This window comes from Trypanosoma cruzi, genomic scaffold, assembly GCF_000209065.1.
Source record: "Trypanosoma cruzi strain CL Brener 1047053516729 genomic scaffold, whole genome shotgun sequence".
Lineage (NCBI taxonomy): Eukaryota > Euglenozoa > Kinetoplastea > Trypanosomatida > Trypanosomatidae > Trypanosoma > Trypanosoma cruzi.
This window is the reverse complement of record NW_001849519.1, coordinates 137,405-150,117: the sequence shown is the minus strand read 5'-3', so window position 1 is coordinate 150,117 and position 12,713 is coordinate 137,405. Positions and strand designations below refer to the sequence as shown.

General features: G+C 42.6%; 7 protein-coding genes and 1 pseudogene across 7 annotated transcripts, besides 19 other annotated features; 6 read left to right on the top strand and 2 right to left on the bottom strand.

Annotated features, from left to right (window-relative positions):
* Positions 1-8,783: a sequence feature (heterozygous, Esmeraldo-like haplotype).
* Positions 89-138: a microsatellite.
* Positions 139-167: a microsatellite.
* Positions 204-228: a microsatellite.
* Positions 240-1,901, bottom strand: Tc00.1047053510381.70 (hypothetical protein, conserved; the record flags this gene model as incomplete). Its single annotated transcript, XM_802214.1, has 1 exon — positions 240-1,901. One exon carries the CDS (start codon positions 1,899-1,901, stop codon positions 240-242), a length of 1,662 nt encoding a protein of 553 aa, XP_807307.1.
* Positions 2,064-2,084: a microsatellite.
* Positions 2,085-2,121: a microsatellite.
* On the bottom strand, positions 2,149-2,901 carry Tc00.1047053510381.60 (proliferator-activated receptor-interacting protein (PRIP) interacting protein (PIMT), putative; the record flags this gene model as incomplete). Its single annotated transcript, XM_802213.1, has 1 exon — positions 2,149-2,901. One exon carries the CDS (start codon positions 2,899-2,901, stop codon positions 2,149-2,151), a length of 753 nt encoding a protein of 250 aa, XP_807306.1.
* Tc00.1047053510381.50 (hypothetical protein, conserved) lies at positions 3,339-4,763 on the top strand (the record flags this gene model as incomplete). The annotated part of the gene is made up of 1 exon (XM_802212.1): positions 3,339-4,763. One exon carries the CDS (start codon positions 3,339-3,341, stop codon positions 4,761-4,763), a length of 1,425 nt encoding a protein of 474 aa, XP_807305.1.
* Positions 4,819-4,843: a sequence feature (AT_rich).
* Positions 4,921-4,976: a sequence feature (AT_rich).
* Tc00.1047053510381.40 (hypothetical protein, conserved) lies at positions 5,023-6,204 on the top strand (the record flags this gene model as incomplete). The annotated part of the gene is made up of 1 exon (XM_802211.1): positions 5,023-6,204. One exon carries the CDS (start codon positions 5,023-5,025, stop codon positions 6,202-6,204), a length of 1,182 nt encoding a protein of 393 aa, XP_807304.1.
* Positions 6,481-7,392, top strand: Tc00.1047053510381.30 (hypothetical protein, conserved; the record flags this gene model as incomplete). The annotated part of the gene is made up of 1 exon (XM_802210.1): positions 6,481-7,392. One exon carries the CDS (start codon positions 6,481-6,483, stop codon positions 7,390-7,392), a length of 912 nt encoding a protein of 303 aa, XP_807303.1.
* Positions 7,661-7,713: a microsatellite.
* Positions 7,757-7,785: a microsatellite.
* Positions 8,064-8,140: a sequence feature (A-rich).
* Positions 8,179-9,090, top strand: Tc00.1047053510381.20 (ABC transporter, putative; the record flags this gene model as incomplete). Its single annotated transcript, XM_802209.1, has 1 exon — positions 8,179-9,090. The coding sequence occupies one exon, from the start codon at positions 8,179-8,181 to the stop codon at positions 9,088-9,090; it is 912 nt and encodes a 303-aa protein (XP_807302.1).
* Positions 8,784-9,732: a sequence feature (areas not merged during assembly with more than two copies in the genome that could not be assigned to a particular haplotype).
* Positions 9,120-9,157: a sequence feature (AT_rich).
* Positions 9,333-9,609: a mobile genetic element.
* Positions 9,733-12,713: a sequence feature (heterozygous, non-Esmeraldo-like haplotype).
* Positions 9,827-11,110, top strand: Tc00.1047053510381.10 (cystathionine beta-synthase, putative; the record flags this gene model as incomplete). The annotated part of the gene is made up of 1 exon (XM_802208.1): positions 9,827-11,110. One exon carries the CDS (start codon positions 9,827-9,829, stop codon positions 11,108-11,110), a length of 1,284 nt encoding a protein of 427 aa, XP_807301.1.
* Positions 11,110-11,159: a microsatellite.
* Positions 11,606-11,644: a microsatellite.
* Positions 11,696-11,955: a mobile genetic element.
* Positions 12,002-12,034: a microsatellite.
* Positions 12,201-12,713, top strand: Tc00.1047053510381.5 (annotated as a pseudogene; the record flags this gene model as incomplete).

Below are 12,713 nucleotides of genomic sequence, written 5' to 3'. Positions count from 1 at the left end.
AACACAAACATGCACTTTATAAAGAAAATGTACATAAAATATCAAATACAAAAAAAAAACAAAAAAAAAAAAAAAAAACAAATAAATAAATAACAACAACAACAACAACAACAACAACAACAACAACAACAACAACAAAAAAAAAAAAAAAAAAAAAAAAAAGGAAACGCCGTTTCAATATGTGTGCCAATTTTCAGTTAATGTTTTTTTTTTTTTTTTTTTTTTTTTGACATTTCTTCTCAGGGTTTCAATTTTGCAGATTTCGCATCAAAACAGGCACGAGGTGAAACTTCAATAAAGCGATTGGCAACCTCAGCATGAAAGGCTCTTTCAATTTCCTTGTTCTTCTCCACAGCGACACGGGCTCTCTCTGCAAGTTCTAAAGGGTATGTCGGATCAAGCGCCATTCGAACTGCCTGAGCCACATCATCTTCATCATCTCCACTCTGCTCTTGAAGCATCTGCATCATGCGGTTCTTGTAATCGCCCCAATCACCTCCCATTAGTTCCACCTGATTTTTCATAGCGGCTCGTCTTAACTTATTTATGCCTTTGTTTCGCCAATAGGAGGCTACGGAAGATGGTGGTTGTGCTCCTGGTATCTGATGAATATACGCAAAGTGGCTTAGAGACTCCACTTTGTGTAAAATCCAAAGTTCACTTCGAAAATTTTTTTTCAATTCTCTGGGAAACCTAAAACGATGTTCTGATGGGATATGGGAAAAAATACCCTTGCTTCTAATAGGCAAATCATAGTAGTCCAAAAGAATCCATCTTCTGTTTACTTTAATTTCATATTCTATAGGATTTGGTTCATGAGGCTTCAAAATAGAATAAAGATTCGTGCAACAAATAGCTATTACGCCAGACTCTGCAAGATGCTTATCTGCCTCATCAAAAAATTGCTCCAATTGACCTGCAAATCCGTTCATCCCGGGCGCGTACCCATTGTCTGCTTCTGCAAAGAAAGAATTAAGAGATCCTTGATCAGGATAAAAAAATATCAAATCACACTTGCGTAACTTTGAGGATTCCTCATAAAAATTGGTATCAGGAAGCATTTCACTTACTCGAAAACTTATTGAATCAAACTGCTTGCCCATAAGTTGGGCATCCTTTCGACTAGAGGAAACAGCTCTTGGATTTGGATCAACACCTCGAACAATAGGAACTCCACAATACCTAGTTGCAAAAGCAGCAGAACCACAACCACTCCAGACAATAAGTGCTTTGTTTAACATTAAAGGACCCCTAAAATTTCTTAGCCATTGCATATACAATAAGAGAGGTTCCATATCGAGTTTGGAAGGTGCGGAAACTCCAAATGGTGGGTGAACCTTGTGCCGTCTTGGCAAGAGTGGAGCCAATGTAGCCCCTTGCTCAAAATGCGAAAAGCTCCTCAACAATTGAATGTATTCATCGTACGTTAGATGGGTATGGTCCATTACAGGGAAGTACTCTTCGACAAAAACCTGAAACCTCTTCCATAAAACCTGAGACCATTTAAAATTATCAAAAAACACGTTTTGAATACCAAAACTCGTGTTCAGTTCGGGATCATTAAAGTCTTCTAAAACCCAAAAGTCCCGACGAATCAGCAAACGACTACATAATTCCTTTAATCTCAACTGTAAACCCACTAAGTCGGTTGCGGAAATTGCAGGATATTCTGATTGTGTTAAATACCTAATCCCCAAATGGGCTCTGTGAATAGTCTCAATTTTATTTAAAGGAGCCACAAAAAAACCATTTTTCACCAACGCCCAAATGCTATCCAGCGGTTCAGATCCATCAAGCGGCACGTACCCTAATGGATATCGATAAGGATCCTTGGTAGCTTCAGGGCGTAATATGAGGTTTCTCCCATAACCCACCAATTTTAAAATCCGAAACCTTTTCATCCTTTTATATAGTCAAATGAAAAAGAGGCAACGGAAAAAACAAAAAAATCAACCGTTGGCAAAAAAAGAGTTTATTTGGCATGGAAGAACCACAAGAATAAAAACAAGTATAAATGTAAAAAAAGGAAAAAGAAAAGCTTAAATTCCATTTTAAAAAAGAAAACACACACACACACACACACAAAATAAATAAATAAATAAATAAATAAATAAATAAATATAAAAAAAGAAAAAAAAGTAGACTTCTTTACGAAGCACGATTTCTCTTCTCAATACGAGAAAAAATTTTCTCTTTTAAAGAATACACAGGTGCAGCAGGTGGTTTTAATGAAGAACAATTTACTAAATCCCCCAATAAAAGTGTTACAGCCTTGCACCTGTCATTGACGTAATGCCTGTAAATGGCAAAATTTCCTGTAAACCCAGAAGGGATGGTAGAATACAAAAGCACATTTCGTGGTAAAAATATAGTAATATTTCTTGAAAATTTTGTAATAAACCCCAAAAGCTCCAAAAAATCCATGCCTATAGTAGCACGTAAAGAGTTTTCCATGTCAAAAGAGGGTGCAGCGGCATATAACGGTCCTCCCCATGGAGGAGAGCAGTGTAACGCATCAAACTCCATATTATCTAATTTCAAGGTGCGGAAGTCACAACAGTAGAAGGAAACGCGATCCCCAACGCCATAAACCTCCACATTCTTTTTAGCCGCTTCTATTGCATCCGGATCTATATCAACAGCAACCACTTTTTCATAAACCCGCGCTAGTTGAACCGTATCTCCTCCACAACCACAGAAAAGATCAAGAACACAAGATTTCTTTTCAAGAACTTTATGAAGCTCGGAGGAAAAGCAAGCAATAGCCTCGGGTGTGACCTCGCACCATCCTTTTTGTGTCATCCACACGCCGTCGTCAAATCGCGACCACAATCGATGGCGTTGCCCATAGTACTTCTCGACCGAAGGGTCGTCTGAAAATGCATCCCCTACCCTTGCCATTTTCTTTTGGACTGAAAGTTTCTTGCGCGTATGCTAAGAAAAACTTGATACACACAAATGTCAGGAGACAGTGGGTGGAAGGGAGGCGGGGAACGACCGCGAATAGCCGCAAGAAGGGGGAACACAGAAGCACAACAGGAGAAAAGGCCCAACACCCCGGCCGCGCCAGAAACAGAGACCAAGGGCGCCGGAGCACGGAGGTCTCGCGGCGGCGTTTTGCGAGAAACGTCGTCTAGGGTCCGATCCGCCCGTTCATTACCATTTTTGTTTTGCCCGACGGAGGGGGACCGGCGCACCTCGGCCGGGGATTCTTGGTTTCGTTTCTTGGGTTACTTGCCGTTTCGTGTGTGTGGTTTTTCTCTCGTCGTCTGCGATTTCTTCCCTTCATTTTTTCATTTAAATAGTTCCTGCGTTTAGGAGATTTTCCCCTGCTAAGGATGGAAGATGACCAGTTTAGGCGGCGCCTGATAAGGTTTTATGAAGTACATAATCCTTCGTGTCTTTCTTCTGTAGATGCCATTTGGCAGACGTACCGTGGCCGAGAAGAAGACATTTTTAGAGTGTTAACTGACAAGTATGGGCCCGAGCCGGTTTTAGAGGAGGAAAATGGGGAATCTTTGAGGACACAAGTGCGTGGATCAAACTCTTCCATAGATGGGTTATCCATACCTCAGAAGAATTTGCACCTGCAAAATCAATTTAAAGAAAGGCCAGAGAGTTCGCAAAATCTGAAAGATTTCGCGTTGCCGAAGGCGGAATCCCCCTTGGCCTTAAATTTGATGGATGTCAATGAGGCAAAAAGGGTGCATTATCCTCAACCAACAACTACCAAAACTGAAAAAAGTCGCAATCTGAGAGAGAAATTGATTGAGTTTTACCAGCAATACAATAAGTCCATGGTACCTTTTGTGGATGAGGTCATTGAAAATTACAATGACAATGAGGGACATATGTTTGAGGATCTCAAGCGTCAGTACAAGGATTCAATGGATTTGGTCTTGCCAGTGAGTTCTTCTTCCAAGGAAGACCTGAATGCCGTGATGAAACGTCTTAGCGACGCGCTGGAAACCAAAACAGCTGAGACCCTTGCAATAAAAAAGGATAAAGAGCACCTTGTAAAAGAATTAACCGCGGCCAATAAGCTACTAGAGGCAAGCCAATTAAACGAGAAACATTTGAAGACGCAATTGCTAGCTGCTAAAGAGCAACTCCAGGGGTGCCACGGCAGCGCTGAACTAGAAGTTAAAAATGCGGAGGTGGTAGCGCTGCAAAAAGATAAGGAAAACCTTGCAAAAGAGCTCGCTATGACAAATAAACTTTTGGAAAGTGCTCAGGAAAAAGAGAAATTGTTGAGGTCACAATTGCTAGCTACTGAAGAGATCTTGAGATCAAGAGAAGAAATTATTTCAAATGATGCCCGTCAAAGGGATAAAGAGCAGATTAGAGAGAACAGTTTGCAAGCAGAATTGTCGTCACTGAGAAAGGAATGTTCTGGTCTGCGTTCTTCTGTTTTTAATTCGGGGAATCGGATTCGTGTTTTGGAAGTGGAAAAGAAACAACTTCTTGAGGAACTGAAGGAAGCAGAGAAACGCATTATTGATGTAGGGGATATGCTCTCAAAAGAGCATCAAAAAAATCTCTCATTACTCGAAGAGGTTGGTAGACTGAGACTTAGCACTGGAGGAGCTCTTAGTGAGGCTGCTTTCACATCTATTGTTAATGATATTGAGAAACAGTTTTCAGAACACTATGAAAAGAAATTGGGACAATGCAGGGAAGAAATGAATGATTATTATGTTTATGCAGAAAATCAGTTGCGTCGTCGTGACGCTCTTATTGCAGAATTAAGTAATAATCTTTGATTTTTATTTTTTTTTCAGGGAATCACTGGTGAAGACACTTGTATATTATGCATAGAAAATTTTATTTTATTTTTTATATTGTAACCATCGGTATTTTTATTTTTTCAATGTGAGCTTTTCTAAATATAACTATAAATTGATCTTTATTATACATGACATATATATATATATATTACTCTTATTAATTAATTAATTAATCATTTTTATTTTTTTGCTTTGCTGAAATTGTGGGAGGAGAGGCCATTTTTTATTCAGAAAGATGTCCAATCTTCGACGAAGGTCTCTATTAGTCATAAAGGAGAATAATGAGAGACCTCTATTAAAGAAGGTCGCGGCAGTAGATCTCTTTCCCAAGCCAAAAGAAGATTACTCTCGTTCTCAGACGTATCGTGGTGCTTTGGTGAGCCTGGTTACTGTGGTTGTAATTGGATTGCTTGTTTTTTGGGAAGTTTACTCTTACATTTTCGGGCGAGATGCATACACAACAGAGCTAAGTGTCGACACGAGTCTATCAAAGGAAGTTGAGTTTAATCTGGACATAACTTTTCCCAGAGTACCTTGCCATGAAGTTTCATTGGATGTATTGGATGTTACGGGAACAGTTAATCTCAATGTGACTCGTAACATTTTTAAAACCCCTGTAGACGCACAGGGAAATTTTGCATTTATTGGCACCCGTCAGGGTGTTGGGGAATATGGCAGTTTTAGAGAACAATCCAAAGATGATCCCAATTCACCACAGTTCTGTGGAAGGTGTTTTATTAGTGAGCATCAATTATCCATGAGTGAAAATAAAAATCGTTGCTGTAATACATGTAATGACGTCCTGAATGCGTATGACCAACAGGGTTTACCAAGACCACAGAAAAATGAGGTTGAACAATGCATCTACGATTTGTCGCGTATCAATCCAGGGTGTAATTACAAGGGGACCCTAATAGTGAAGAAATTTGGTGGAAGGCTTGTGTTTGCACCAAAACGAGTGCCTGGGGGATTTTTAATTAGAGACGTCATGCAGTTTGATTCAAGCCACATTATAAATAAACTTTCTATTGGTGATGAACGTGTTACTCGCTTTTCTCGTCGTGGTGTTCAGCATCCACTCAATGGTCATGAATTTGACACCCAAAGAAGATTTACTGAGATCAGGTACTTTTTGAAGGTTGTACCAACAATGTATCTCAGTGGTAAAAATAGTGCTTCTTTTAATGCAACCTATGAGTATAGTGTGCAGTGGAGTCATCGCCTCACCCCCATAGGGTTTGGGCATTTTCCATCGGTATCTTTGGGATTTGATTTTCACCCAATGCAGGTGAATAATTACTTTAGGCGATCATCCTTTCCTCATTTTCTTGTACAACTTTGTGGTATTGTAGGTGGACTTTTTGTCGTTCTTGGGTTAATCGATGGTCTTGTTGTGTGGGTAGGGAAATTTTTTTGAGAATCAATAAATAGAGGAAAATGAAGTTTGTTTTCTTCAAAAAAAAATGCCTTATTGGATGTTTTGATTCAGATAATGGACAAGGTCATCCCTTTGTTTTTACTTTTCTTTTTTTCTGTGCGTGGGGCTTTTCCCCTGAATTTGCTGTTCTTGTTATTATTATGGTCAATTATGATTTTGTGTTACTTTGTGTTGAATTCTTAGGCATATATCTTGTTACTAGTTTCTAAATTCTGCTTCTATTTGCTTTTCTCCTACTAGATTTTGTCTGATACGATGAAGCGGTGTTTAGTCCTGACATCTGAGGCACAAATGCCAGCGGTTTTACCCGATTGGGCTATAAAGAGGAAGACAAGGCTGGCTACCGCCTTGGACGGATTGGGTTTTCGGCTTTCCATTCTGGCGAAAAAGGTGATAGGGGTGAGCGACAGGATGATGGGAATTCAACCAAAAGAAGCGCTATATCGCATACCAAGACTCCTTACTGTTCATGGCGTCCGTCCAACGGTAATGGATAATGTTTTTATTGCACCCAGTGCTTTTGTCTCGGGTGATGTTAGAATTGGGCGGAAAAACTACATTGGGTATAATGCTATTCTTCGCGCTGAAAGGAATGAAACGATCTACCTTGGTGAAAGTTGTAATGTCCAGGAAAAGGCTGTTGTGACAGGAAACACTACTGTGGGAAAGTGGACAACTATTGAACCCATGGCCATAGTTGAGTCAGCGGATATAGCGTCCTGCTCATTTGTTGGTGCAAACGCCATTGTTATGAGAGGAGCAAAGATAGAGTCAGGTTCAATGCTTTGTGCAGCTTCCGTTCTTCAGTCAGGTGCTGTTCTTCCTTCTGGAGAAATGTGGTCTGGAAATCCAGCTGAAAAGGTTAGGGATTTGACCGAAAAAGAAAAAGAGGATATAGTAAAGGCAGCAAAGCATATGGTTCTTCTTGCGATAGAACACCGGGATTCATGGGAACTTACTTGGGAGGAATTAGAAGACCAACGTGAAGCTCGTGAGCAGTTTGCCCGTTACGCGGAAAACAATCGAGAGGTTCGAACAAAACCCATGTACATCAAGGAGCCTCCACGGCCGAGTAGAAAGGCTATGGGTAGGAAAACGCCTCAGGAGATGTTGGATGGCGGGGAACATAAGCCACCCCTGTCAGACAGTATTCACCAGGGGTACTGAGTATCGGGATTTGCTAAGAATTTTTTTAGTTGTCTGATTTTTATTTTTGACATGGATAGGGTTAAAGAAATAAAAACGAGAGAAGTTTTTTTTTTTTTTTTTGAGGGGGAAGAGAGAATCTCAGTATTAGTACTATTATTAGTGGGAGTGGTGGGTATGATGAACAGTAGAAAAAATTTCTGTTACGCCATTCTTCTTACTCATTCTGCCGGCGTGGTAGGTGAGGTGGAGAGGTGGCTAACAAAAATTGTTTGGATTTTCCGGGAATTTATTATTATTATTATTATTATTATTATTATTATTATTATTATTATTATTATTGAGAGATTGCGAAATTAATGGTCTGGCCTTACGGAGTTTTGGTTATACATATATATATATATATATATATATTCACCATGAAGAATTTGGCCGATGGTAAGTCTTAAAAGCCTACCCAACTCATTTTCGCCCCTTGCGGGAGGCATGCGAAAGCCGTCTTAGCACTTTTCTTTTTTTAGGCTATAAAGACCACGGGGAATGGGGAGTCAAGTCAATGCGTGGGCTCTCTATTGGCTGCTCGATGCATAAATTTATTTTATTCAATAAAGTGAAAATGAATAAGATAAATGGTGGTTTCTTTCCTTTTTTTTTTTTTAAAGGTTTTTATTAGGGACAAGTAAGGCATAGGCTCTTTTTTTTTTTTTTTTTTCTGTTTAAGTATCCTTTTTTTTTGTGTGAGTGATTTTTTTCTTTGCTTTCTTTTTTTGAGTGTTTGTTTCTGAATCCCATCCGGTGTTTGAGGAAATGGGATCTACAGAAGATGCACTGGTTATTTCATGTGAAAATATCCACAAAACATATCTCCTTGGTTCCGAAGGTGTTCCTGCTCTCCGTGGAGTTGCAGTTGGTGTAAAACGTGGTGAATTTGTTCTTCTCTATGGCACAAGTGGGGGCGGAAAAAGTACATTACTGAATGTACTTGGAACCATCGATCTGCCCACGAAAGGCAATCTATATCTTTTTGGTCAGAGAATTACCGAACAAACTCCAGACAGCGTTCTTGCTCGTCTTCGATGTCTTCGAATGGGGTTTGTTTTTCAATCTTTTAATCTTTTGCCCTCTATGAGTGCGCTGGAAAACGTTGCTCTTTCAATGACGATTGCAGGGACGCGATCAGCTGCTGAAATAAGGGAAAGAGCAAGAGATCTTCTAATTTCCGTTGGCCTTGGTGATCGTTTGCATCATTTTCCCTCCATGTTGTCAGGAGGTGAACAACAACGTGTGACTATAGCACGAGCACTGGCAAATGATCCTGAGGTACTTCTGCTGGACGAGCCAACTGGAGATCTTGATAGCAGAAACACGACTCTGGTGATGGATATTCTGATGAAGCTTAACCGCGATAATGGTCTCACAATGGTTATGGTGACTCATGATGTTTACATGAAACCATACGCTCACAGAGTTTTGTATTTACGAGATGGAAAATTGCAAAATGTGGAGACCGTTGAACCTCGAGTTCGAGAAATGGCTTTACGGAAATTAGAAAAGGACGCTGAAAAAGCAAGGCGAGGGAAAACTGATGATAAGGGTCTTACCGTTGTATCGGTAGTGCGCAATCCAATGGACTACGTCACCGCTGACGCCCAGGCCCAAATTTCATTTGAGGATGACCCGGGGATGCAACAGGTGGTGAGTGTCCTTTTTTCCGTTTAGGATGTGTGCTAGTGTGACAGTATCCACTGTTTTTAATTTACTTTAAATCTTTTTTTTTTTTTTTTTTGTGGACTTTAAGACTTTTTTAAAAAACATATACCATCATTTATTTCCCTCCTTACTCCTCCGCACAGCGGATTGGCTGGGGTTGGAGATCCTTCCCCTAGGAAATGAGCCACACGGCTCCAAAATATTCTTGAATTCAGTCCGCCCCGTCATGTTTTTTTTTTTTTTTTTCTACTAGGAGTGTGCGGAAAGAATGTTCGCGAGAAGCTTGAGTGCCCAAAAGGAAATAAATCCTGATGCGTCGAAGATATTTCTGTACGATTTTTTTTTCTTTTATTATGATACTTTGAAAGAACGCAATAAAAGTAATCAGGGACTCGGAAACGTTAGGACGTCTTTTTTTCCCTCATTTCATTCATATTTTTGCCGTCTAACCCCCTTTTGACTCCAACCCTGCGGCGGGGTCTTGTGGTTGGAGGATCTTGAACTCAGCCACCTCGTAGCTAATAATATCTCCAGTTCGCAGAGGCTGCAGCACGTCACGGTGGCGGCCAGCCGAATATATATATAATCGGAGCGAGCTACGAGGACGCGGCGAAGTCACTGTCTCTCCACCACCCCTTCCTTCCCGTCCCATTTTGTTTTTATGGAAAAGTCTGGTGTCTGGTCAGCAGCCCGGGCGAATACTCCACTTTTGCGATGATGAACGCCACGTCGAGGTTTGGGAGAGATGAGGCGGAGTGGGGAGTGGCAACCCCCATCACCGCCACGAAATGGCTGCTTTCACCACTTGTCCTTTCTCTTCACCCTGTTGTTGTTATTGTTTGTGATCCCGAATGGTAGAGAAGACGTCCAAATCATGGCTCAGAACCCCTCAGCAGTAAACAACAAAAAGGAAGTGCCCGACAGGCGAACATGCATTCTTGACACCGTCCTCGACGCCATCGGCTCCACCCCCTGCATCCGACTCAATCACGTGCCGAAGAAACACGGCGTGTGCTGCGATGTGGTTGCAAAGTGTGAATTCCTCAACCCCGGTGGCAGCGTCAAGGACCGCATTGCTCGGCAAATGATTCTGGACGCAGAGGCGAGTGGCCGACTGCGCCCCAATCAAACAATTATTGAGGCGACAAGTGGGAACACGGGCATCGGGCTCAGTCTGGTGGCTGCGGTGAAGAAATACCCCATGATCATCACCATGCCCAAAAAGATGTCACATGAGAAGGAGGTGACCCTCCAGGCCCTGGGAGCAGAGGTGATTCGAACGGAGACCGCATTGCCATGGGATCACCCGGATAGTCTCATTGGCATGGCTCGGCGTCTGGAGAAGGAGAAGGGCTACGTGTTGCTGGACCAGTACCGGAACCCAAGCAATCCGAAGGCGCACTACGAAGGCACGGCTCAGGAGATTTACGATCAGTGCGGTGGAAAGGTTGAAATGGCGGTGTTCACCACTGGGACGGGCGGCACAATGGCCGGAGTGGCAAAACGATTAAAGGAATTGCTGCCCAACATTGTCATTGTCGGCGTCGATCCGTACGGGAGCATTTTGGCCGATCCCTCGGTACCGCTGGATCCGAAGCCGTACCTCGTTGAGGGCATCGGGTACGATTTTGTGCCAGATGTCTGCGAACGGAAGTACGTTGATCGGTGGGTGAAGTCCGCTGACAAGGAAAGCTTTGCGCTGGCGTCGGAGGTTCACCGCGAAGAGGCGCTCCTCGTCGGAGGGAGCAGTGGTGCCGCCATGTGGGGTGTGCTGCAGGCAGCGAAAGATCTTCGTCCTGACCAGCGGTGCGTTGTGGTATTCCCGGATGGCATCCGCAACTACATGACAAAGTTCCCGGACAAGAATTGGCTGGTGGAGAACGGCCTGGAGGAGGGCGAAGTGACACGCCCAACCTACGGGTCGCTGGAGGCGCAGCTGGAAGAGGCAAAGAAAAAACTGTCGGAGTATGAGGCGAAATGCGGCGGCAGCGTGGAGGAGGGTAAACGTTGCTGTGAAAAAGCAAAGTAATATATGAATACATACATACATATATATAAATAAAACATAAACATACATAACGGGGCAAAACGAGGTAACTTTTGAGTAAATTCTGGGATCAGGGCGAATGCAAGGCAACGATAATTGCATGGGTACGGCAGCATTGTTAGGGAGGGAAGTGGAGTGTTTGGGGGGCACTGCGGGCGAGAAGACAAGAGCAAAAAAAAAAAAGGCGTCCGCCATGAGAAATACTGGGGAAATATGTGCAGGGAGATAGCTGGTGGGACGATGTGTGCGGAGGCGAAACGGAAAACCGGCAACGCATAAGAGGAATTGCGGGATGGGTGCTGGGGATGATTGATTACCGCAATTAACCGAATACGTTACTAAAATAACGCCAGAAATGGAGGGGGACCTCGTGTCTTCTACGGGTCCATGCAATCCGGGTTCCCAGTGGTGAACCGATGATGAATGCCCTGCTTTGGCTCCGAGAAGAAGGGCAAAGCAAAGGGGAGGGGCGCGATGTTTTTTTATTTTTTATTTCTTATTTTTTTTTTTTTTTTTGAAAGTGTCCTTCTTGAATATGTTTGGTGTGTGTTTGTTTTTTTATTATTGGGGGCGTGCGAAAAGAATGTCCGCGAGAATGCGGGCGACCTAATTTAATATGTTCTGATAAGACGAATATGTTTCTGTGCGGTTCTTTCCCATCTTATGGTTCCTTGGAAGACCGCGATGGGAGGAGTCAAGGAACCGATGACGGCAGGATGAATTTCATTTCATTGTTTTTGCCGTCCAACCCCCTTTTGACTCCAACCCTGCGGCGGGGTCTTGTGGTTGGAGGATCTTGAACTCAGCCACCTCGTAACTAATAATATCTCCAGTCCGCAGAGGCTGCAGCACGTCACGGTGGCGGCCAGCCGAATATATATATATATATATATATATATATATATAATTGGAGCAAACAACGAGGACGCGGCGAAGTCACTGTCTCTCCACCACCCCTTCCTTCCCGTCCCATTTTGTTTTTATGGAAAATTCTGGTGTCTGGTCAGCAGTCCGGGCGAATATTTTTTTTTTTGTTTTGGATCGTAGTTCACATGAAGGAGCGTTACGAAAAATGGAGCGGTTCCTTGCAGACGGGCAAAAATACTGCATGAACTGCAATGCTTGGCGCAGGTTTAGGTTGTCCCGATTTGGTTGCGTTTTTGCGTGCAGTTGTACAGGTGTGTTCATGGACTTTCAAAAGGTTTTCCGTGATTTTGTGACCGCAGTTGCCTTGGGAGAGAGAATTGTTGAATTTCTTCCCGTCATCTCTGGACGTGTTGCAACCGATCATATGAAAGTTGCCCAGGTTGAGTTAGACGCGATAAATAAATGTATTCATCTGCAGATCATGAACACAACACCAGAGGATGCTCTACATATCCTCAAAGGGTTGCCGCTGAGCTTGGAGCAATGGACCACAACCAGGGAAAGGTAGTTTTTGCTTTCCCATCGACGTTCTAGACATGCTGGTCCACGAATTGAGAATGTTGTCAGGCACTAAGGGAAATCGTCTTTACGTTAATGATCCCTCTAATCGATGTAGGGAAGTGGCTTTGGCTTCAAGGGTACCCAATCCATTTCATTT